This window comes from Platalea leucorodia, assembly GCF_965183815.1.
Source record: "Platalea leucorodia genome assembly, chromosome: 1".
Lineage (NCBI taxonomy): Eukaryota > Metazoa > Chordata > Aves > Pelecaniformes > Threskiornithidae > Platalea > Platalea leucorodia.
Genome location: NC_138823.1, coordinates 146,239,248 through 146,262,659, shown reverse-complemented (window position 1 = coordinate 146,262,659; position 23,412 = coordinate 146,239,248). Strand labels below are relative to the sequence as shown.

General features: G+C 40.2%; 1 protein-coding gene across 1 annotated transcript; it reads left to right on the top strand.

The window, feature by feature from the left end:
* The first annotated feature begins 3,278 nt into the window (after window positions 1-3,278).
* HACD1 (3-hydroxyacyl-CoA dehydratase 1) lies at window positions 3,279-21,342 on the top strand. Its single transcript, XM_082320579.1, has 7 exons — window positions 3,279-3,595; window positions 7,579-7,696; window positions 8,939-8,957; window positions 9,039-9,127; window positions 11,798-11,919; window positions 14,228-14,406; window positions 15,892-21,342. Exons 1-7 carry the CDS (start codon window positions 3,468-3,470, stop codon window positions 15,972-15,974), a joined length of 738 nt encoding a protein of 245 aa, XP_082176705.1. The 5' UTR covers window positions 3,279-3,467; the 3' UTR covers window positions 15,975-21,342.
* The last annotated feature ends 2,070 nt before the right edge of the window (window positions 21,343-23,412 follow it).

Here is a 23,412-nt window from a genome sequence, read left to right as displayed (position 1 = left end):
TGCAATTCCCGGGACATGTAATTACAAAAACAGATTAAAAAAAATTGTTAACACAACAAACACATTTTGAAAATGCTGCTGAAAAATCATCACACAGGAACTACCAAGGATATGAAGTAGTTACAGATTGAAGAACAAAATATCTCCATGGATCCAAACATGGGAAACAGAAACAAAGAGCAAGTTTTCTTTATTACGGCAAAAAGAAATCAGTGGGGTGTTTATGCACGTTCTGTAATAAGTTTTGTGCTTAATACATTCATAAATGGTTGGGAAACACAGACAAGTGTGGAATGGCAAAACTTGCAAAGACACAAAATGTTTAGTTTATTCAAATCCAAAAAGGATTATGAGGATATTCATAAATTTCTCATCAATTGGGTGAATGGGTAGTGTGATAGCAAGAGAAATTGTATGCCTATAAATAAAACCCACAATATTAGAGCAAAAACATTGAGCTACTTATCCTCACTAATAAGTTCTTAATTGACTAAATCAACTCAAGTCAAACCTGGTCATCATTACAGATAATTTGTGTATCCAAAATCATTAAGTTTGAGCAAATAAATAGTGGGAAGGAAAACAATACAGAATTCTAATGAGAATATATCAACCATTGCTTATCAAATTTCAAAAGATTCTGTGCAAAAGCATGGAAAACTTCCAAGGAGCAATTTAAAAATGGAAAATGTTTACTTCAGAAAGGAAATAGGATCTGTTCCCTCAAATATGCTGTGGAAAGATCTCAAGAGAGAAATGGCAAACGATAACTAAAAGTATTACAAAATCACAACTAATATTAAGAATTGGGATCAGGTCATGCCTTCTTCTGTGTATCATAATTTAAAATTAGAAAGCCTTCATCAGTTAATGAAGTCATAAGTGGGCAAATTCAAATGAGACAAAAAACATCCTTCACATAGTATGTGGTTAATTTGTAACAGCCAAGAAGGTAAGAAGGTTTGAGGAAAGAATTGAAATTTGGGGGAAAAGAAGGCGTAAGTAAGACAGCAGAAATACCCAGAATTAAAACAGTAAATGTAGAAAATATTTTGGAAAGCTACAGAGTTTAAACCAACTTATAACTGTTACATTAAGATGAAATTTAGGCTCAGATTTTCCCATATTTGCCCACTACACAGTTTCTTGCACTTTCCTCTGAAGCATAAGGTTGGCAAAAACTTCTGAATTAGGTCATTTAATCCTGTGTGTAAATTCTTCTATCTGTATTTTTTAACTATAGGATTCCGACATTGGGTTATATTTATGACTACTTGAACACAGAAAGTGCCTGTACATATATAATATGGGTACTTACTATAATCTTACTAGCACATACATTGTGCTGTTTTGCCAGCTACTCATTTTGCATGCACGTTATACGTTTGCTGTTGCCAGTGGGCATGTATTTTGAGGCTGAATGCTGAACATCTGCTTGTGTGCTTTAGTGAGGAGAGGGAGAGAGACCGAGTTTTTATATGGTACACCTAGTAATCTTTTATCTGAAGGCCTAGGAACTGAGACCACCTGGGTGTTTTAAACATCACGATGACCTATGACGTCCTAAAGGAGGTAGACTTGGACTCTTGAAATCTTTTAGGACCAACAAAAGTAGCATTTCAAGGATATAGCCTGACGGACTTCTGGAATTCTTCTGTCTGTATATGCCTGTGTTCGAGGTGTTTGGACTGAGTGCCCATGGTCACCATGCTTAGCTGTGGAAATGAGGAGCCCGAGGCTACATGTACGCTGCCCAGAGTAGTGAACGGCCTCCCGGGGCTGGCACAGACTGAGCCAGGTGTCTGGATGGTGCATGCAGCCCACACCTCTGTAGGGTCATGTCACACCAGCATAGCTCAGGCTGAGGCTGCTCCCCTGTCCAGAGCAGAGTCATAGAATCATAGAATCATAGAATCATTAAGGTTGGAAAAGACCTTTAAGATTATCAAGTCCAACCATTAACCTACTACTGCCAAGTCCACCACTAAACCATGTCCGTAAGCACCACATCTACACGTCTTTTAAATACCTCCAGGGATGGAGACTCAACCACTTCCCTGGGCAGCCTGTTCCAATGCTTGACTGCTCTTTCAGGGAAGAAGTTTCTCCTAATGTCCAATCTAAACCTCCCCTGGTGCAGCTTGAGGCCATTTCCTCTTGTCCTATCACTTGTTACTTGGGAGAAGAGACCGACCCCCACCTGGCTACAACCTCCTTTCAGGTAGCAGTAGAGAGCAATAAGGTCTCCCCTCAGCCTCCTCTTCTCCAGGCTAAACAACCCCAGCTCCCTCAGCCGCTCCTCATAAGACTTGTGCTCCAGACCCTTCACCAGCTTCGTTGCCCTTCTTTGGACACGCTCCAGCACCTTGGTGTCCTTCTTGGAGTGAGGGGCCCAAAACTGAACACAGTGTTTGAGGTGCGGCCTCACCAGTGCCAAGTACAGGGGCACTATCACCTCCCTGGTCCTGCTGGCCACACTATTCCTGATACAAGCCAGGATGCCATTGACCCTCTTGGCCACCTGAGCACACGGCTGGCTCATGTTCAGCCGGCTGTCAACCAACACCCCCAGGTCCTTTTCAGCCAGGCAGCTCTCCAGCCACTCCTCCCCCAGCCTGTAGCGTTGCATGGGGTTGTTGTGACCCAAGTGCAGGACCTCCAGCAGCGCTCCCTGTGCTGGCTTTGCTTCCCTGTCCATGTGCGCCGGGAGCAGGCCGACAGTTTAAGGCAACATGAATATTCACATGTCATCCTTCAGTCTGCCCGCTGGCTTCTCTTCAGGCCCTAGGAAGAAACTGTCCCCCCTTCTCAGGTGTGGGCTTTAGTCTTCCTTGTGCATCGAGGGTCGTATTTATTGAGACCTACCAGACTGGAAGGTGTCCTCTCCCCGCGGTCACCCCGGCAGCGGCTGTTGGGCCTCTGAGGTGGGACCCTCCCGCCCGTGGGTCTCTGACCGGACTCCCAGACGTTCAGTCTCAGACACACGTTTCTGCGTTGTATCTCCTGTCACGTTTGTTGGGGCGGGCTATGCCCCACGCTTCGGCCTGACCGTCACGGACGAGGCCGGAGACGCGGCACCGACCCACAGGGCGCTCCCCGGGGCGGGAGGGGACAGCGCGGTGACGCCGGGGGGCCGGGTGTGTGGGCTGGGGCCCGGCCCGCCCGGGGACCCCGGTGAGGGCCGCCGCCAGGCTCGCCCGCCCCGCCCGCGGGCCGCGGCCCTGCCCGCCCGGGGGCCGCTCCGCGCCGCCCCCGGAGGGCCTGGCGTGGCCCGGGGAGCCCCTGCGAGGAGGAGGGAGGAGCGCGCAGCGCCATGTGAGCCGCTGGCGGCGGGCAGCGGCCCTCGGGGAAGACAGATGGGGTGAGAGACAGCGCGCGGCCCGGCTGTCAGCGCGGCCGCAGCCCCGCCGCGGAGGGAGCCCCTCCTCCCCGCGGCTGTGCGCCTCTCGCTCCCTGGCCGGGGAACCATGGCGTCCAGCGAGGAAGACGGGGGCGGCAACGGCGCGGTGGAGGAGAAGGAGAACGGCAAGAAGAGGAGGCTGGGCGCCCTGGCCACGGCCTGGCTCATCTTCTACAACGTCGCCATGACCGCGGGGTAAGCGGGCGCGGGCACGCCGGGGGCCGGCAGCGCGGCGCCTCAGCGGGGCGCGGAGCCGCACCGCGGGGCGGCAGCGCGGAGCGGCGGGAGCCGGGTGCAGCTCGGCCGAGGGGAGGCGAGGCGAGGCGAGGCGGGGTACGGTACGGTACCGGGGACCCGGCGGGCCGGCGTAGCCGTGGGGCAGCCGGGTGCGAGGGCCCGGGGCGCAGGGCAGCCGCCGGCAGCGGGGCTAGCCCTTGCCTGCCGGGCATTGCCTAATACGGTGCAGCGCTGCCAGCCGCCGGCGCGTCACCCCGAGCCCGCCGCAGAGGTTAAGTATAGCCGGGACAGGAATGCCGGGCGGGGGTGCGCGCAGGCCGCGTCCCTCGGCACAGCCGCCGCCGCCACCCCTCCGCCGCCGCCCGCCTCCGGGCCGGCCCCCGCGCCCCGCCGGGAGGCGGCTGCCGGCCGGCCGCGGGGAGGCGAAAGCGCCCCTCGCTGCCGCCGGGGGCGGCGGGGCGGCGGCCTCGGGCGCTGCGGGGGCGCTGGGGGCTCGGGGCGAGCTCTGCCGGGCGGCGGTTCCGGGCTGCGTGCGCTGCCGCCCCGGGTTACTCGCCCAGGTCCGAGAGCCCAGGCTCCCTGCGAGGGAGGAATTTCCAAAGCCGAGCGTGGTCCTCGGCGCCAGCGGGCATTTAGTGATGAGCGGGCGGTGGGTGGAGGGGGCGAGAGCGGTAATAACCCAAGGGGCTCGTTCCAGCTAGTGCTCCGTACTGCCGTGCTTTGCTGTGAGGAAAGCGGGTATTTATTTTGAATAACGGATCATAACAGCACTCAGGTTTATGTTGTTAGTGCTTGAAGCACATATTTTCACTTCTTGAAAATTTGTCCTGTTCACTAACTCTTAGGGGAAAAAAAACCAAACTCTCCACATGCTTAAAAGGAAACTAAGAACGAACAATTCCATAACTTCCAGGCTGACATTCATCATGAGAACAATTTTACCTTGATTACCAGTCGGTCAGCTCTCTGCCATTTCAATCCCGTAGAGCAAAACTGATGCGCTGGAGTTGAAGCAGGAGTTCAAGCACTGATGCAGAAAGCCAGGAATATGACTGTAGTGGCTTTTTTCTCGGTAGTATCTGTGAATCTTGAACACGTATTCAAGTCTGTTCACATATTGCAGCAGCAACTTTTGAAAAGTGCTTCTACTCAGTGTAATTTTTTTCTAGCTGGCAGGTTAATCTTACCTCATTGAATTCCCAGCCTCGTGCTCCATGTGTGAATTTGCTAATGAACGCTGACTCTTGCCACTGACTTTTATATGTCTGTAGAAGATTATCGAACCATATTAGTTTTGACCTTAGGTGCTGATCCAGTATCTCCCACTTCCTTCTCGCTCATCTTCCATTAACATCAAAAGGGATTAAGACATGCAAAACTGCATATTTTATGTGGAAACAGAGAAATAAGAGATAGGAACAAATTCTTATAATCTTTTACGGATACAAATTAAGATAAAAATAAACATTTGAAATAGAGCAATGCTTAACAGGGGCACTATACAAGATAAATAAGTAACAAGAACAGCCTATTTGTCCAGACAGTGCAATATAGGAAAGTGTTTCTGGAATTTTAACAAACTAATACATAATTGCTTTCTAATAAAAATTCTAACCATTCTAATAAAAAATTGCATCTTATCTTTCTTTCTAACAAAGGTTTAAGGGACTAAAATGACAGATCAGTACCCAATCCTACTGAAAGTACCGCCTGGAAATGCTACGTTTATTACCAAAGTGTTTTCCATTTCCTGGTGATTTGCAATACTCAGTACAAGGGCTTTCCTGAGATCCAGTCAAAGCCGCTGACAATAAATCGATCTACAAAAATTCATGTCCAAATAAAAATCTATTTAAGAAAAATATTTGCAGTCGTTGCTCCTGAATGCAGTCCAAGATTACTTCTCTCTGCAACCCTTTTGTTACAGAATGAGGTGCAGAAAATGCCTTGTTAGATTAGATGCGTTATGACTTCTGAGGCTAGGGCGAGGACGGAGCTGTGGCTGTCACCATTCGTGCTGGCAGCTGGATATAAATTCACTGTCACCTTCCTCTTGTCAAACACTTCACTATAAAACAGAGCATCTTTACTGTGAAGGACTACCAGTGATATTCCAGTCATTCTTTGTTTCCACAGTGGTGGGAGACAACCTCAAATTAATGTGCTCAGATTTAAAATCCATTGTAAAATCTAAGTAATACTTGTGGGGGCAAATTTTGGAGCACTGGCAGATCAGATTCTTGGGCTTAAAAGTAGAAGGGGTCAAGGAGGGGAATCATTCCTAGTGTGTGAGGAAGCCTGGCTAACTCTAAGTGAGTTTGAAATGCTGTCATGAAGTGCTGGAATGGGCCACGCCAAGTGACTGTGTAGCAGTAGGCAGGGTGTGTGAGAGTTGTTAAGGGGCTGATACTGCAGCACAGGCCATGCGAGGCGAACAGAGAGCTGTCACGATCCACACGACTCTCACACTCTTACAGCAGAACCGGGCTGACCAAAGATCAGTATTTCCTGGTACCCCATTTCCCATGTTAGCCAGTACCTTATGCTTACAGAAGAGTATCAGAACAGGAGAGGTGTTGAATATTTATCCAAATCTTTATGTAAATATTTCTCCGAATGTTTATATGCCCTCTGAATTTGCTGCTGAGTATTTCTCAGACCCCTCTGCTTTGTCACTTGGGCCCTTCCTTAGCCAGAGCTCATGTCACGCTTGCTACGGCTTTATGTACAATGAAAGGACTGAGTAATTGTTCCGAATATCATCAGACAAGAAATTAAGCTAAAGTTATTGTAGTTTTTGTATTTTTATTTTTAACTCTTAAAATAGCCATCCATAGCTCTGGTTATGCCTATAAGCCTATATTAAAGAAATTTTGTACTTTCTTAGTCTGTGGATTGAAACCTGACGCTTCAAGGCATCTCACTAGTGTGATGTTTGTAAGAAAGAGTGTGATATAGCTCTGCATTAAGCATGGAACATATGGTACATTAATTTGAAAACCTTTATTATATAAACATGGATTAATTATGTGGAAGGAATTGCGCATGCCTTGGGTTATTGTACTGGGTCTGGGCTGAGTGGTGGGGATCAACCCACCACAGTTTAGAAGTTTATTTTTTTTAGTCTCAATTTCCATTTGAGATCTCAATTTAAGTTTTACATCAAATTCCACTTTGATTAAAAGATACTGTTACTTTCTTTCTTTTACACTGGAAGGGTTATCAGTTGGTAGCATTGTTCAGTTTCCTTAAAAAAATATTAAAAAATTAGCAAACACCATCAAATGTGCTAGTTAACTATACCTGCCTTTGGAAGCCAGGAGCATAGAGCACCCATCTTTCAGCACTTTGGAGTCTGATTTTCAAAGACAACTTCTCAACACTTTTGAAAACTGAACCATAATGGTAACTTCAGTTGGACAATCGCAAACAGAAGCATTCAGATCACTAGTCAGTTCTGAAAATTATGAGTTGAGGGGCCATGAAAAATGTAAAAATGATGTGCATAGGCTCCAGTCCTTTAATTATAGAAAGCTGCAACCCAAAACGGTGGCTTCAGTGCCAAGTTCATCACGTGTTTTCAAATAACAGTAATTCACAATAAAGATGCCTGAGGATTTAGCAGTAAAAATATGTAGTCACTGCTAGTGAAAAGTCTGATGGACCCATGGTTTTGGGGGGTCCCCTCAATTCAAGTCAATCCTCTGAAGGTAAACAAGTCATTCTCTATCCTTTTCCAAGTAAAGAGATAAAAGAGTGTAACGTTTACATAACATTATATACTATTTATGTCTAAATATTTTTTTTATAATCTCCTAAGAACACCAACAAGTGAAGAAGCAAAGATATTCTGTGAAGAAAATATTCTACTAAATTATTTACGGTGGATGGATATTTTTAGAATTCTAATTTGAAATGTATCCATTCTCTTTCTTTTGTAGGTGGCTGGTATTAGGTATTGCCATGGTGCGGTTTTATATACAGAAAGGAACACATAGAGGCTTATTCAGAAGCGTTCAAAAGACGCTTAAATTTTTCCAGACATTTGCTTTGCTTGAGGTAAATTTTAAACATTAGTTTGCTTTACTGGATCCTTCATATCATAGGCAAAACACATTATTAACCTGAATTTAATATCAAAATATTATATTAGTACTTAAAGTCCTTTTGACTTTACTATTTAATGAAGATTTTGGGGGGGGGGCAAGGTGATTAGCTGAAAAAAATGGACACATTTTTTCAAACTTAATTCTAATATTGCTTTACAACAAATACTGCCTGGGAACTGCTTTGATTTGAGAGTCTTTAACTCAAAACGCAAAATCTCTGAAGGCATTCCAGCCAGCAGATCAACCCTCTAGCTTAGTAGATACCTCGTCTTCCATCCCAGAGATGGTAGCTTCCTTCTTGTTCCTTATACTGGACTTACTATCCTTCTGTGCCTTTCCTGCTTCTGCTTATTTCCAGGCTGGATTCACATGCCCCATATAATCCATTACAACAGAGTCTGTGCAAGTTGTGCAAAGTATTTTTTAAATAATATGACTTTTGCCAACTCTGCACTAGTGGTCTCAGTTTATGGTACATCTATGGAATGAAACTGTTGGGTGTATTGAGCACTTACAGTTCTTTCCCAGGCACAACAAAGAGTGCCTATCTACATTTTAACTTTTTTGCTCAATCTGCCTACAACATCTATAGTTCAAGCAAGTATTAAAATCACGTGGCCAGCTGTATATAGGCTTTTATGCTATTAAACTTTCACAATAAGTAGTTCTACTCAAATCTGTCAAAATAATGAAAAGCACTCTATTTGCTAGACATTACTGACCAGAAAATATAATAAATCTGAAGCTTCATAGCTGTCATTGGCAAAATTATAATAATGTTATTAATCTGTAATGAATACAGAACATTTTACAATTGCTATGCGTTTAGCATCCCTTACATGACTCCCTCCACACTGTCCTGTAAAATTCTTCTTTGAATAAAAGATAATGGAAGGGAAGCTTACTAGTTGAAAAAAACAAGTGCTTTCTAAGTATCTAAATATGTAATACATACAATTAATTAGGAAAGCAAATCCCTCTCATGTTTGCACGGATCAGATACTGAGCCCATCACAGCATTGGCTTCCAGGGCTCTAACGTGTATTTCTTTTAAAGACTGTTAGTTGGAGACAAAAAAACAGTTCTCCTTCAGAATTAAGCCTAGGTTTATATTAATATCAAAAGGCCATGTTTATAGTGTAGATAGTAACATACTGTACATCAGTAACCTCTAACTTATTTTTATTTACAGGTAGTCCACTGTGCAGTTGGTGAGTTCTTTGTTTTAGTTTCTCCTGTAACTAATTAAAACACAAATTGTGGAACAGAGATAACATGTTTCTCTTTTTAAGGAATAGTTCGCACATCTGTGCTTGTGACTGGGGTCCAAGTGAGTTCAAGAATCTTCATGGTGTGGTTCATTGCACATAGTATAAAACAGGTATGTGTGTGAGCAAGTCATGTTTTGATCGTTTTTAAGGAGAAGCTATTAATACAGTTCTCCTTTCACCAGAAAGACCAATTTAAAAACTAATGACATTCCCACAGAGAATATTTACATACTTGAGTGCGATTTTGAAAGTTGGGGTTACAGGATGGAATTTATGTGCTTCTACCCAGGAGACTGGGTCTGGGTCTTAGCTGTGGATCAGCGCTGCCGTCGGCATCGTGCCAGCTGTGGTCTGCCTAAGTGAGATCAATGACTACCGCTATTATTTACCAGCAAATCTACCACAGTGTTACCGGTTCCCGTTCAAAAACTTAAATTGGCACTTACGGAATTAATCTAAATGAAAATATGTCTTAAATTGAATTTACCTGGATAAACATGGTTGTGATTTTGCAATTTGTTTTAGGAACCTTCTCAAGATTTTAATGTTATGGTAATGTTAACATTTGATGGCATGCATACTGCATTGTTTTCATTAAAAATATATCCTCAAGTCACCCAGCATGCCACAGTGACGCTTAAGGTCCTGTATAAATGACAATAGTTTATTTGCCTGGCTGTAGGTGGTTATTGTAAGTCTAGTGATTCGTTAGCAGAATGAAACAAGCAGACCGCTTACAGCTAGCAGATAGGACATTCAGTTCAGTTTCTGAGGTTTGCTTTCTGTGAAGGGCATGTAAGAATTAAGTGATAGATTTTGAGTCTGTGCTCCTGAATTTCTTTACTTGAAAAGCTGAGCCATTAAACTGTCTCACCAGCAGATGGCATATGCTTTTCTGCTGATGGGATACGACAGCACCTGCCTCAGTTGTCAAATCCCTTTGTTTCAGTTCACAGAGAACTTGTTTTCTGTGCTTCGTCTTTTCCTTTACTGTCGCTTTTCTTAACATGAAATAGGCTTTTCATAGATTTTTTTTTTTCTTTGGTAAGCTAAGTGTTTTCATTTTTCCCTTAAGGGAAAATGTCTCAAAGATTAACAAGTTTTTTATATTGAATGTTTACTTGAATGCTGGAATAAAGCACTGCATTTTGCCATTTTGTTATTATCTGCAGTGGATTAAATCTTTAGCATATCCAGTCATTTCTTTTGTTTCCTCTATCTTCAGTACAGTAGGTCAAGCTGTGTCCAAGAAAAAATACATCTGAATGTACGTCTGATTGTATTTCACACTGTTATTGCTTAGCAGGCATGAATGTTCATGGTCACTTTAGGTGGTGAGAGGCATGTTAGTGATAATAGCCAGACCCAGATCTCTCTACTTGACTGGAGATTTGCAAGGCAACAGATAGGAATTCTCTGCATACCTATTTAAAGCTCTTCTGCTTGGATTTAGCACTGTGACATGAATCCAAGTTTGGGTTATCAATGTTTGTCTCTAATCGCACGAGGCTAAGAACAGCCTAATTCTGTCTTTCCCGTTGCTTATTTGTTTGGATGTCTTTACACGTCAGTTGTTGCTATTTGTTTGTGAGTTTGGTGGTATTTTTATATCTCCTTTTGCGATGTTGGTGAGATCCTTTCACTAAAAGTGCACCTTCTTTGACTGACACATTGAGGGCACGATTTTATGAGATGATGTGTCAATTTTTCTTGACTTTTGACAGAGTTGTGCATTTTCAGCATCTTTGAGATGTATTAAGCTTTGTCACCGTGTTGCATTTTATTAAAAAAAATCATTTCCCTTTTTTGTAATTTTAACAGAACTTGTGTTACTTTATTTTATTTCACAGACATCCCTGGAGCTTTTCAGCCTTCAGGCATGGAAGTATATTACAAAATTCCTCCCCTTTTAAAGAAAAGAAAATTACTTGCGTGTAATTCTTCTTCTCAGAAGGTAGTGTTTGCAATAGATCCCCATGTGCCTTCTCTGTATTTGGGGATTTTTGTTTATTTGTTCACTTAGAATGAAAAAGAACCAATGTTTTGAAACAGCAGATAGGTGTGCTACCTACCGATGAGGCAGCTTAATGACTCAGAACAAATCTTAAACGGGATTGTTGAGTGAGGTTACCCAAAGCTCCTGATCTACCAACTACTCTTCATTTAGTGATCCGTGTTCAGCTCTTTAACTATCTTACAGCTCCCTGAAGTCTGCCAAATTTGATCTTCTGCAACTAAGCTCCAGTTACTAGATTATGCTCAGCAATTCCTTTTTTCTAAAGTTTCGTGGAGACATGCATTATATGGTCAGGAAGAAGCATGATAAAAAGTAAGAGAAAGTCTAGGAGACAGAGGAGTGAAATGCAGAATGGGTAAAAACTGATTATGAAAGGAACATATCTTCTATGTTGTTTTCTTCTTGCTGTTTTGAGGAATAAGAAAATAAGCAAATAAATTAACCACAAATGGAGACAGTTAGCATAGTGAAAATGCAGATAGAGAATAAAGAGGAGGAAAAAGCTCAATTGTAGGGTTTTATATTTTGATAGTTGCATAATGGATAAAGATTACTCGGTTTGCAAAATGTCTGTATGTTAGTAAATACATATGATAAAGAATTGTACATGGTAATGGTTTCAGCATATCACTTTTATGCCAAAATTTTCTTTCTTTACAAGATGTTAGTTCTGTTCCATATACCTTAAACAGAAGTCTGTTGCAGTTCGTGCAGAAAAGAAGCTTAAGGATGAAGAAAGTGTTGGTTCTTTATACTTCTGCAGATCCAGAATGAGGAGAGCGTTATTCTTTTTCTGGTCGTATGGACTGTGACAGAGATTACTCGATATTCCTTCTACACATTCAACCTGCTCAACCATTTGCCATACTTCATTAAATGGGCCAGGTGGAGATGTCTTGCACTTCAGCTTCTCATGGTTCTGTGCATGTTAGTTTCATGCATGCTGAGCTACCACACAGGAGAGCAGATGTTTGAGCTTTGGTTATGTGTCAGCAGACTGCAAGGCGGTTGCTTTCTGTACTTGGGATCATTGTTACTTGGTTTAAAATGTTAAAAATATTTTAGCTGACATTTTGGGGTGTGATTTGTTCTTTGCTTTCTGTGCCTCACACTTTGAACTCTGCTTTAATTTACTTTAATTTTTTTTCTTTATCTTTGGAGTTATCTTTTAACTTACAGTATGACTCCTTAAGATGCTTTTGAATACAATGCCCAAAATTAAGCACCTGTGCTAGTCTTTGTGGATTTCAGGTCTTTGAAAATGTGGGAGTTGTTGTCACTCAATCTTACGCATATTAGTACTTTATGAGAAGTTCTGCTTTATCGGAGCTTTTGTAAGATTACATTCATGTAATGAAGCTAAATATTGACTTAGTTTAGCCCACATAAAAAGTGTGTTCCATATCAAAGCTGCTTTGATTTTGAAGCATACTTAAGGTTGGCCACTAAATCTGATATATTACAGAGACTGCATGTTTATCAGGAGACTTAACTGGAAGCGGAGTATTCTCTGTAATCATTATCTGAAAAACACATGTAAGACAGACAGATTTACACTGTTAGAACGAAAATATCTTACCTACGTTCAGTGCAGAAGACTCTTATTTAAAAGAGTATGTTTGTTTATTTTCCTTTACTTTTGTTTTATAGATAATGCAGCTCTGATGCTTCTACTGCACTTCCTTGATATGTCTGATATTTATGTCCATTCTTATAATACATTATCTTTTTGCTAATACCTAAGGTGGTAGGCTTGGTTATGTTTAAGCACTAAATGGCAAACTTAAAAGTAATCAGGTCTAGTTTCATTAATAATTTTTTGTGTAGGCTTCAGAAAGAGAAGTGCATTCAAAAAGTACTACATTGACAGATACACTTTTTGCCATCAAGTCAGTGTATCTTGAATGACAGAATTTTTGTTTCCTTATAATAAACAATAGGGAAAACTGACATTCTCACAGCAGAGATATATGGTGAAATATACTATACACAAAACATTTGAAAATGTGTTGTCTTTTCATAGAGTCCAAAATATCCCATCAAGCTTTATGGATAATTAAACAGCACAACTGGGCATTCAGTACTCCAAGAGAGCTGGAAATTTCTGATCTTTAGCTTGTAATTGTAAAAGATTTGCCTGTCCATTGTTAATGGAATAGGTATGCTCTAAATTTTAGTTTGGAATTTTTGCTTTGTTTTTTTTTTTTTTTTCACTGCATAGAGACGAACTGTGTGTAGTTCATGGCATCAGTTCCTTCTTATACCTCCCCTAACCTGTTCTCTGACCTGTGAGTCCTCTAAGCCCATTTGCTCCTAAGAGGGTTTCATGTTTGGTTGCTGCTGTTTTGGATCTCACCTCTTTCGGTCATGGAGTGCACACTGTACCTTTCTCTCTGTGTGACAGCTCTCATTGCTGTTCCCTGCAGGAACTTGAGAGCTGTTCCTTAGGAGAAACTGCATCTCCATGGTGCACTATGCGTAAGGACAGCACAAACCCTACTGATGACATTTTTCACTTTGTCACCACCCATGTGGCCTATGGCATTCAAACCACATTTTCTTTAAACTGAATGCCTTCACCTTTTATTTGAACATCTTCCCATTTTAAAATGGATCTGATAAGTTTCTAGCACTTTCATTTTCTTTTATTTTAATTTCCATTTCCATTAGTGGTAAATGTAGTATTATTTGGATTTCCCACGTGGCAGTGGGTAAAACAGGCTTCTGATGTTTCTCAACCTTTACGTTATCTTCAAAGAAATTATCATACATAGAACTGACCCAGTGTGCATGCACTGTGACAAAGATATGTAGGATCATCTGAATTTGGGATCCAGTCCTGGTCTGAATCCCGTCGGTGACAACAGGAGAAAGATCGGTAGATTTAAAAAAAAAAGACATTATTGGAAACTACAAATTTGTGGACTTTTTTACTCTTTAGTATTAGAAAGACATACAAACATTCTGATACTTCACTGTTTTTAAATAAAAGGACTGAGGAATGCATTCTCTGTAAACCTAAGCAGCGCTATAAAGTCCAAAGTAACTGAAACCAGTATTCTGTGCCAAGTCAGGATGTGGTCCTTGATTTTGGTGCAGAAGCTAGTGTAATACATTGCTGTGCCACTAATAATAGCAAGAGGAAATTTTAAATTCATGGGGTGTTTCTCACAAAGATTTTTTTTTAATGCAGATACAACTTTTTTATCATTTTGTATCCTGCTGGAGTTGCAGGTGAACTGCTAACCATATATGCTGCTTTACCCTATGTGAAGAAAACAGGAATGTTTTCACTGAGACTTCCCAACAAATATAATGTCTCCTTTGACTACTATTACTTCCTTATTATTGTCATGTTCTCCTATGTGCCATGTAAGTATTACTTAACTGTAGTAACGCTAACGACGTAATAATCAATTATCAGCAATACTGGAAACACTGCCTGTAGTTAAATTTGCTGAATGCTTTCTGCTATAGAAGCCTGCTTTCTGTTGTTCCAAGCTTTGCTGTGCTTTAATTGGTTAGACTGAAATTTTCCATCCTGTTATCTGCCTCAGAACATAAGCCGTTTTAAAAATTACGGTGAAAATGCTAAAAAAACATTTCTAAGACTTGGACAAAGTAAAAACCTTTTTGCTTACACACAGAAATGTCTGTAACTGTGTCGCTGAGAATTTCTAGTGCCTCTGCTGCTTTGAAGCAATGGCTTAAAAATTGTCCTGCAAGTTGTGCCAGAGATTTGCCTTGGTTTTGTTGCTATTAATATCCATTTACGTGTCACCTCTGAAAATCACCATTTGAGCATGCTCGGGAAAAACTTGAAGCAATATTCTCCAAGGTTTCATTTTCACAGAAATCATCCCCCAAAACCTCTCTGAACATACTTCTGTCCCTGGTTTAATCAGATTTTCCTTGTACTTCTGGATACCAGAAGCTACAGGTCAATTGGCTAACCAGAGCTAAGATTAGAGAGACTATCCGTCTTGCACTTCCAGTGTTATTTCCGCTGGTACCTCAGCAGTGTAGAAAAGGAGAAAGCAACCTGATTCAGATATAGCACCATGAATGGAGATAGACCAAACTAGGCAAATAGAATATTTTACATAGTCTGGACAGTGAGTCTAGAAAGAAGGCAAGAGATTAGGGAGAGGCATTGAGAAGCAGGAAAACTGAAGTTAAAAGGGCCTGTGATCTACATCCATAAAAGGTATTCCTTTAAGAAGTTGACCTTAAACATGGACTTCCATAGTATGCACACACACGGTGAAATTTTTTGTCACAAGAAATCATGAAGGCCAACGAGAGAGATTTATATGATTAAAAAAATGTCCTAAGCTATCATAACTCACTAACAGTTTTACAATTGTTTATATAATTTAATGCCTCAGGAATAAATCTGATTTTCTATCCATTAAATATAAGGATCAAATGTATCAGCAGGACAGTAATATAATAGATCTCAGAGGGCCAGGAGAGAGGGAGCTCCTCAGTTCAGACTCGAACAAGTAGGGTAAATTTGTATCTTCCTCAAAGTCTTAATTCAAACATAACTTATCTTAGCACAAATTCGAAGACTTCAGGCACTGCTGGAAAGTGGTTAAGTCCTATTTATACAAATAGAAGGGAGGTTCCTTGAACCCAGGGTATACATTCAGGGGGCCTTGTCTGACTTTTGAGTAATTATTGTTTTGTAATTCACTGCAATGTTCGTGACTTGCTATTATTTACGTTAAGCAACTGCAGCACTGTGTGCCGTAATTTTTCCTCAGTTCATCATTCTGCAAAATTGTATTTTTCCATTATATGATCTGTTGAATTTTTTTAATCTAATTTGCTTTCTTTTATGCTTCGATCAAGTATTTCCACAACTCTACTTCCACATGCTGCGGCAGAGAAGAAGAGTGCTTCATGGAGAAGTGATTGTGGAAAAGGACGATTGAATCAAGCTGTTTAACTATGGTGCTTTTAATGGAAAAAAAGAGGGTAAAGAAACAAAACTTCCTGTGATTTTACTGAGTCCAAGTTTTAAGCATGGAACAAGAATAAACAACTGTGCATAAAATAGCATGGATTGCATTATTTTTACAATTAACACATCTTCAGACTTACCTTTTCATCCTTGGTTTCACTTTGATTTTTAATTGTTCATTTCTTCAGACAAATTATTTTCTTATTTTCAATAGGCTGACAAATAGCTTTAAGAATTGGAATAGTTGGCTACTGTGCTTTCTATTCTGAAAGTTCTGTTATGACCTGTAGTCATCATCAAGAACAGGAGAGTTGATAAGTTGTACTTAAAGTGAGTCTTCTGGAAAACAGAATATAAATTAGGTAATGATGTTTTTTGTAGACTAGGTGGCTTAAATGTTATTTAAGCTTTGTATTAAATAATACCTTTCCAGTTAAAAGTACTGTTAGCATGTTGTTCAACATTCTTTGACTTACAGGATCACACTGTAGAATTCCAGAAGGATTTTTGAAAGGAGCTGAATTCTTGATTGTCGGTGCAAATTTCGATCTCTCTATTTTCATTTGTAATTTTAAAGATATGCAGAATAATAGGTATAATATTAACTGGTTAAAAGTTTGTGCTGAGGAGTAGACTTGATGTGCCTACCTTTCTCTGATCAGTGGCTGGAATGGGACTTGTTCGCAGAGGAAGACTGTTGGTCAGCCTATTTCCTATTCTACATTTAATTATGTATGCAGAGAAATTATGGTATTGCATTTAGAAACTGTAGCTATAGTGAGATATTTAACTTCTTATAAATAGCTATATTTGAAATACTGTCTTAAAATATAAATTGTGCTTTAAATCATCCCATTGTGCAATTTTAATTGCTCCCTCCCCATTAATTGTTTATACTGTGTTGACCCAATTCTACTTAATGTCTTCAGTAATCTGCAAGAGGGATCTACAGTATATTAATAAAAGTTACAGATGATATTACACTATACGATACCTAGGTGGGAGAGGTCCAATAGATGGATTAAATGTAGACAAGAATTAGATGCAGCCTAAGAGATTCAGAGAAAAGGTAATGCATTTGAGGAAACTTGGATACTTAGTGAGAGAGAGAGAAGATTGAAACATAATAATGTAGTAAGAAGCCTTGATAATGTAGGCAACAAAGTTGCTTCTGGCATCGCTAATGTCAAAAGAAGAGTATATATGCAGAAGAGCTGCATCAGGCAGCTGGAAATCAGAATACTCCTTGTGATTGCTGAGGTAATTTCTGGAGTATGGTCTTATATTTTGGGTACCTCAAGGGTGAGGAACTGAGTCAATCTTTTGAAAAGTCAGAGAACAGTAACAAAATTAGTTGAAGTGAGAAAGAAGTCGGAAAGATTGAGTCATTAAGTATGTATAATTTTTTGTTATGTGACAAATACGTGTAAAGGAAGAGGCTTTCTAAGTATGAAGGTGTGATTATATAAATTTGAAACAAGGTAAATACCCAGTGAATATCAGGAGAAAGATCCTACCAATGAGATCAGTTAGGTTATAGAATGACACAGTAGTGCTCATCAATGCATCCAAGTTTTTGGAAGGTTTTAAGTTAAATGTAATGCAATAGTGGAAAATAATCTTCCTTTGCAAGAGTTTGAACTACATCCTTGAATAGGCGGTTTCCATTTTTAGCTTCAATGATTCTATGATAATACAGCTTTTTTGAAAATCGTAGATACACCTTTTTCTGGTGTACCAGGTAATTTGATGAAAAAGCAAGGATTTACTACATCCCTAACTTTCAAATTCCATTTTGTGCCTTAAATTTGTGATATTTATGCATGTCTTCATTACATGTAAATTAGTTTCCTTTTAAATGACAGGTGCATAGTGGACTTGAAATAGAATAGTTGAATTTCTTTACAATTTTAAAAGATGTAATCTTTGTATTTTTTAGAACAAATTTCACGCAAGGTGCTATAATTTAACTTATTACTTCTCTTTTATATGCAGCTAAAATTATGAAAAGCTTAAAATACAAACTACATTTACAACACTGAATCACAAAATAATTGTGTTACACATGTTCAGACTAGCAGTTCTATTTGTCCGAAGTTCAGAGTACTGTTTTATAAACTTCACTTGCTTTTTGATCCATGAGGAACATCATGGCAGTTTTTAGAAATATTTCTCAGTTAGCAAGCAGAAGAGCGTGATGAAGTATGAGTAACTAAGATTAGGTTAAGTTCTCTGTCGCTTTTTGTATTGTCAGGGCAGCTCACCGAAGACCATAGCTATCAATTCATTGGAAATGCATTGCATACTTTAAGGATGTGATTTTTAAATCCTTGATCAGATGAGTGTATCCCACAGATGCTATTCCTGTAATAAAAGGAATACCTGCACTATAATACTGTATTATACTTGTTTTCATCGTGGCTTAAGGATATTATCATATGTCAATCAAGGAGCTATTTTTATATCCTTTTGTACATGTGACATGACAAAAATACAGTACTGTTTGCTAAAATCTTGGGTTTGCACTTTCATAAAGCAACCGCGTACAAGGTAATGATACAATTTTAAAAGTGATTTACAGCTACAGAAGAGTCTTGCTGAATGATAAATGAATTAAAACAAAGCTAAAAATTACTTACAGTATTGCATTCAGTGTTTGACAGACCAGAGAGGTTGCCATGTAGATTAGTTTACATGGCATGTACTTCAAAAAAAAACAAGCAACATGTTCTTTTCTTCCTCTTTTTTGATTGAAGCCTTTCACTGAAGCCTCCACGCATACCTTTTGTTTTAATATCTTCTCAAAGATAGTGAGAATTGCAGGTAAAATCCTCTTACCATTGACTTCAGATGGGCCAGGATTTTATCCTAGGTAGCTTACCTAAACTTCAGTATAGCATTGTGAAACATTTAATTAGCTGTTTAATGGACATAAAAAGTTAAGTATGATTTTCATATGGTGCTCTTTCCAACTTCTTTTTGACACCTGTCTTTTTTGTCGTCTTCTCTGCAATATTCCTAGTTTTCTAAAGCATTGAAATCCTCTTGTTTATGAAAGATTAGGAGTGTATTCAAGCATCATTGTCTTTAATGTTTTGATGTAGTCTTTAACAAATTGTTTGTATAAAGGTGTTTTCTTACTTGTGCTATATATGCCTTCTGGAATGGGTGAATATAGAGTATGACCTTATGAAGCTTTTTTAATGACAATACATAGAAATAGGCATTTGGAAGGAGATGCCTATTGATCAGGTGACATTTCCTGCTCTTGGTAGTAACATAAACACACCGTCCTTTTTATAAACTCCGGCTGAAAGCAGTTGGATTTCTTGAGGTTCCCCCCAACGCTCACATGCTGTTCCCACTGGGAAGGGCTGTTGCGGGACAGATTGGGTGAATCACCTTGTTTCACAGCTCTGCCCAGAATGTCTAGAGACCAGATCCTGGCCTCAGGGCATGGGCAGTACAAAGGAAGATGACGCTGAGAAATTGCATCTTCCACGTTAGCTGCCAAGAGGGTCGCTGAGGCCATTGTGAGCAGTAGTTGACAGCCGTCATTTCGCTCACCTCTCACTACGCAGGAGCTCAACGTGCTCTCATACCATCTGCCTAGGGAGCTCATGAGGTCAGCTGGGAGCATCTCTGTGCACAAAGGGTGTGTTACAGAAAGGGCTTTTCCACCCCACTCAGCTATCTTATTACTATCTATAAGCCTGTATTTCTTTAAATACTGGTGTGCCAAGATAGCTATGCCACACTGCTCTCGATAGTTCAAAATTAACAGCCTTGGAGCAGTGGTGCAGTGTGCTGCTTCTAATTCCCGTTGAACATAACATTTAGCCAGGTTCATGTTAATGGACAGATGGCAATGACTAGTTAACAGGTAGGTGCACGGAGACCTTCTCTGTGACCAGAGGGAACCTACCTTTTCTTATCCAGAAAGAAGTATGTGCATTTTAAATCTAGGTCTAGCTAATGCTCTGATTGTGGTACTTGCACTCTTCACAGTAGCTTACTTTAGTGGATGTTTGGATATTTATATGATTACTAAATAAACTAGAATGAAAACAAATTACAAACATTATAAAAAATTATAATTTAAGGTAGTTGCTGTATTAACAGTTTTTGTGAATTCAGCTCTTACTTAATCTGCCTTAGAAAAAAAAAAGGAAGGAAAATTAATACAAATAAGTGTTCTGCACTAGGCAGAAGGGCTTCATAAATCAAAATTTTCAGGCAGGCAAACTGGCTGCAGTTGTTTATAAAGGATTGGTTAAATGTGGTTTTGAACAAAAAGGTTGAAAGCTTTTCAGAAAATTAAATTTTATTTCATAATGCATATTTTAAAATGTGCTCAGAGATACTGTATTATTTATTACCAGTTTACAATTTAAATTCATGCTGACCATACACTTTTTATAGATGATTAACTTTAGCCCATTAAAATGTTTTATTCTATATTTGTTACGATGACTGTTTAAGAAACAAACACCTCATGTTTCTGCAAAGCTCTGTGTTCTCTTGCTCAACTGAGTTGCAGTATTGTTAGTGCCTGCTAAGCTTTAGCAGGCTGTTAAAGTGGCAGGTTAATATTTGCCAAGGATAGCTCCTTAAACTTGCTTTCATGACGGCAGACTTTAATAGCGGGTGGTACTCTTGGTTCAGTGTCTGGTACTGTACGCCACTGATTCTGTTCTAGGGGTCTTGAGTGCCTTCAGTAGGACTGAAGGCTTTACAGATGTCGGTAAGTGATTCATCCTTATGCATTACCAGATTGAGAAGACCTGTCTTGTGAACTCTTAGGTCATGAAAGTGAGTAAGTCTGACAAGTGAACTTAAGGCTGTACCAAGACAAACTGTGGAGAACCTGCATGATGGGTAACTCTAGCCCTCTCACAGGAACTTGCTGTCAAGTTCAGGCCTGCAACTGGTAGTGGCTTTCAAGTTCTAAAATGTACAGTACTTTCTGTGTCATGTTGTATCAACTTAAACATGTTGTCTTTTTATTCACAGCTCTCTTGCTTCTCTGTTCAGTCTTGAATGTATTTTATGTCCTTTCAGTTGATGGCTTTGTAAAAGTGTAAGTACAGAAATATTTATCTAAGCGTATCATGTATAGAATTGTACTTAAAGATTCTAAATAATGTAAATGCACCGCAGCTGCTCGTTGTTATTTTTTCTGAAATGCGTTACCATTAGCAGTTTACACAGACAGGAAAGCAGCATAATATGATACTTTTAATAACTTATTTATTTGCAAAGATTGTAAGATTTGTTGAGCTATAGATTGAGATATTTGTTTTAGAGATTGTTAATACTGTAGCAGTGTAGAAATTCATCATCAATTAAAAGACATGTTCTAAACTATGTTCTATTTGATTTTATTTTTTTTTGTAGCGTGTAGAAGTCAGTTCATACAACTGCTCAGCGTATTACACCAGACTGGTATCTGTTTACAAATACCATACTTTTTTATCTGGAATTATTTCGCAAATTAATCTTGAGGTCCCCTATAACATATTTACTATTAGCCAGCTGTGTTTTTTATATTTCTTAAAATATACTCTATTAAAAAAGAGGTAGGTGTGAGTAGTAATACTGGTTTATCAAACAAGAGGGAAAAATACAGGGCATTAAAGAGACTCATAGAATCATAGAATCGTTTAGGTTGGAAAAGACCTTTAAGATCATCAAGTCCAACCATTAACCTACTACTGCCAAGTCCACCACTAAACCATGTCCCTAAGCACCAAACCTACCCGTCTTTTAACTACTGCCAGGGATGGGGACTCAACCACTTCCCTGGGCAGCCTCTTCCAGTGTCTCATAACCCTTTCATTGAAGAAATTTTTCCTAATACCCAATCTAAATCTCCCCTGGTGCAACTTGAGGCCATTTCCACTTGTCCTATCGCTTGTCACTTGGGAGAAGAGACTGACCCCCACCTCACTACACCCTCCTTTCAGGTAGCTGTAGAGAGCAATAAGGTCTCCCCTCAGCCTCCTTTTCTCCAGACTAAACAACCCCAGTTCCCTCAGCCGCTCCTCATAAGACTTGTGCTCCAGACCCTTCACCAGCTTCATTGCCCTTTGGACACGCTCCAGCACATGTATGAAGATAATTGTGTAACAATGGTCCTGAAATAGGTATTACAATAGTGGGTATTTCAGTGTTTTGGAACAGGACTTTTTTGTGGTATTAACCTTTGAGGGGGGTGGAGCAGGGAACATCCTCTGGCTGTCCTTTGCTCCATGACTAACAATGACATTGCAGCTATGAGGATTTTGTTGCCATGACAGTACGATAAAGCAATATGTGAGCATTCACACCTACTTCTTTTGAATTAGGAATCAAGTGGTTGTAACCCCAAGGAGTGTAACTGCATACAAAGGCTAAATCCTGTTAGTCAGATGCATTATAATGGAGATGTAGATCTCCTAATGTGAAAGTTGCAGAAGTGGTCTTCTGATCTAATTTTACAGGACAGGATTTACTTGTCCTGGACCTCTACCAAAGTTAAACAAGACTGATTTCTACTGAAGCTGGTGGAAGCATATCCACTGATCTCAACAGGAGTATGATGGGATGTAGACATTCACATATTCTGTTCTGTGTAAATCTGGATTTACCAAGAAAAGAATAAACTGTAGCCTCCCTGTTAGCACTGTCTGGGAGAGAGCATGTGGTTGTTATGCATTACCTGTTGCATGGTGGCTCACCTGCCTCCCAGCTTTACAGTGTGACTGCTCCCTGTGGAACGCGCCAAAAGACCGGGAAATCTCCAACATTACGCTACTATTGCATTATACTAATCTGAATTCAGCAGAGTCATAGAAACATATCTGCAGAAGTATCTTCTATTTCTGAAATTAATCTAGGCCCAGTGACACATCCCATTAAAAATAGGCAGGGGAGATCAGCCCTCACAGCTGTTTGGACATTCCTAGCTTGGAATGCTGCTGTCAGTGAGCGACTACAATTTTCATATGTAGTCCCTTGGCGGTCTGTGCTCATGCCACTCTCATAAAATGGCACTTTGCCTGCCCTTAAGTGGCTGTTCCAGATTCAGTAGAACAAATTGCAAATGACGAGCAAGGAAAGATTCAGGTGGGTGTACTACTTCTTCACACACCAAGCACTCTCCTGCATCTCGGAAGAGAGTCCTGGGTGGGCAGTCAAATTTGTGTGCCTCCTAATTTATCACGTATGAAGTTGCATTGTATGATAGAATAGACCTTCAACTCATGAAGGAAAAAAACAAATTTCAGTACTGAAGACAGCAAATTACAGTTTATTGTGTAAATTAAGTCTGGGAAGGCCATTAAGATTGAGATTCACTTGGTGACAAAACAGAGACAGCATTGTGGATCTTGCAGCCAACTGAAAGCAAGTATTTAACATTACTCCTG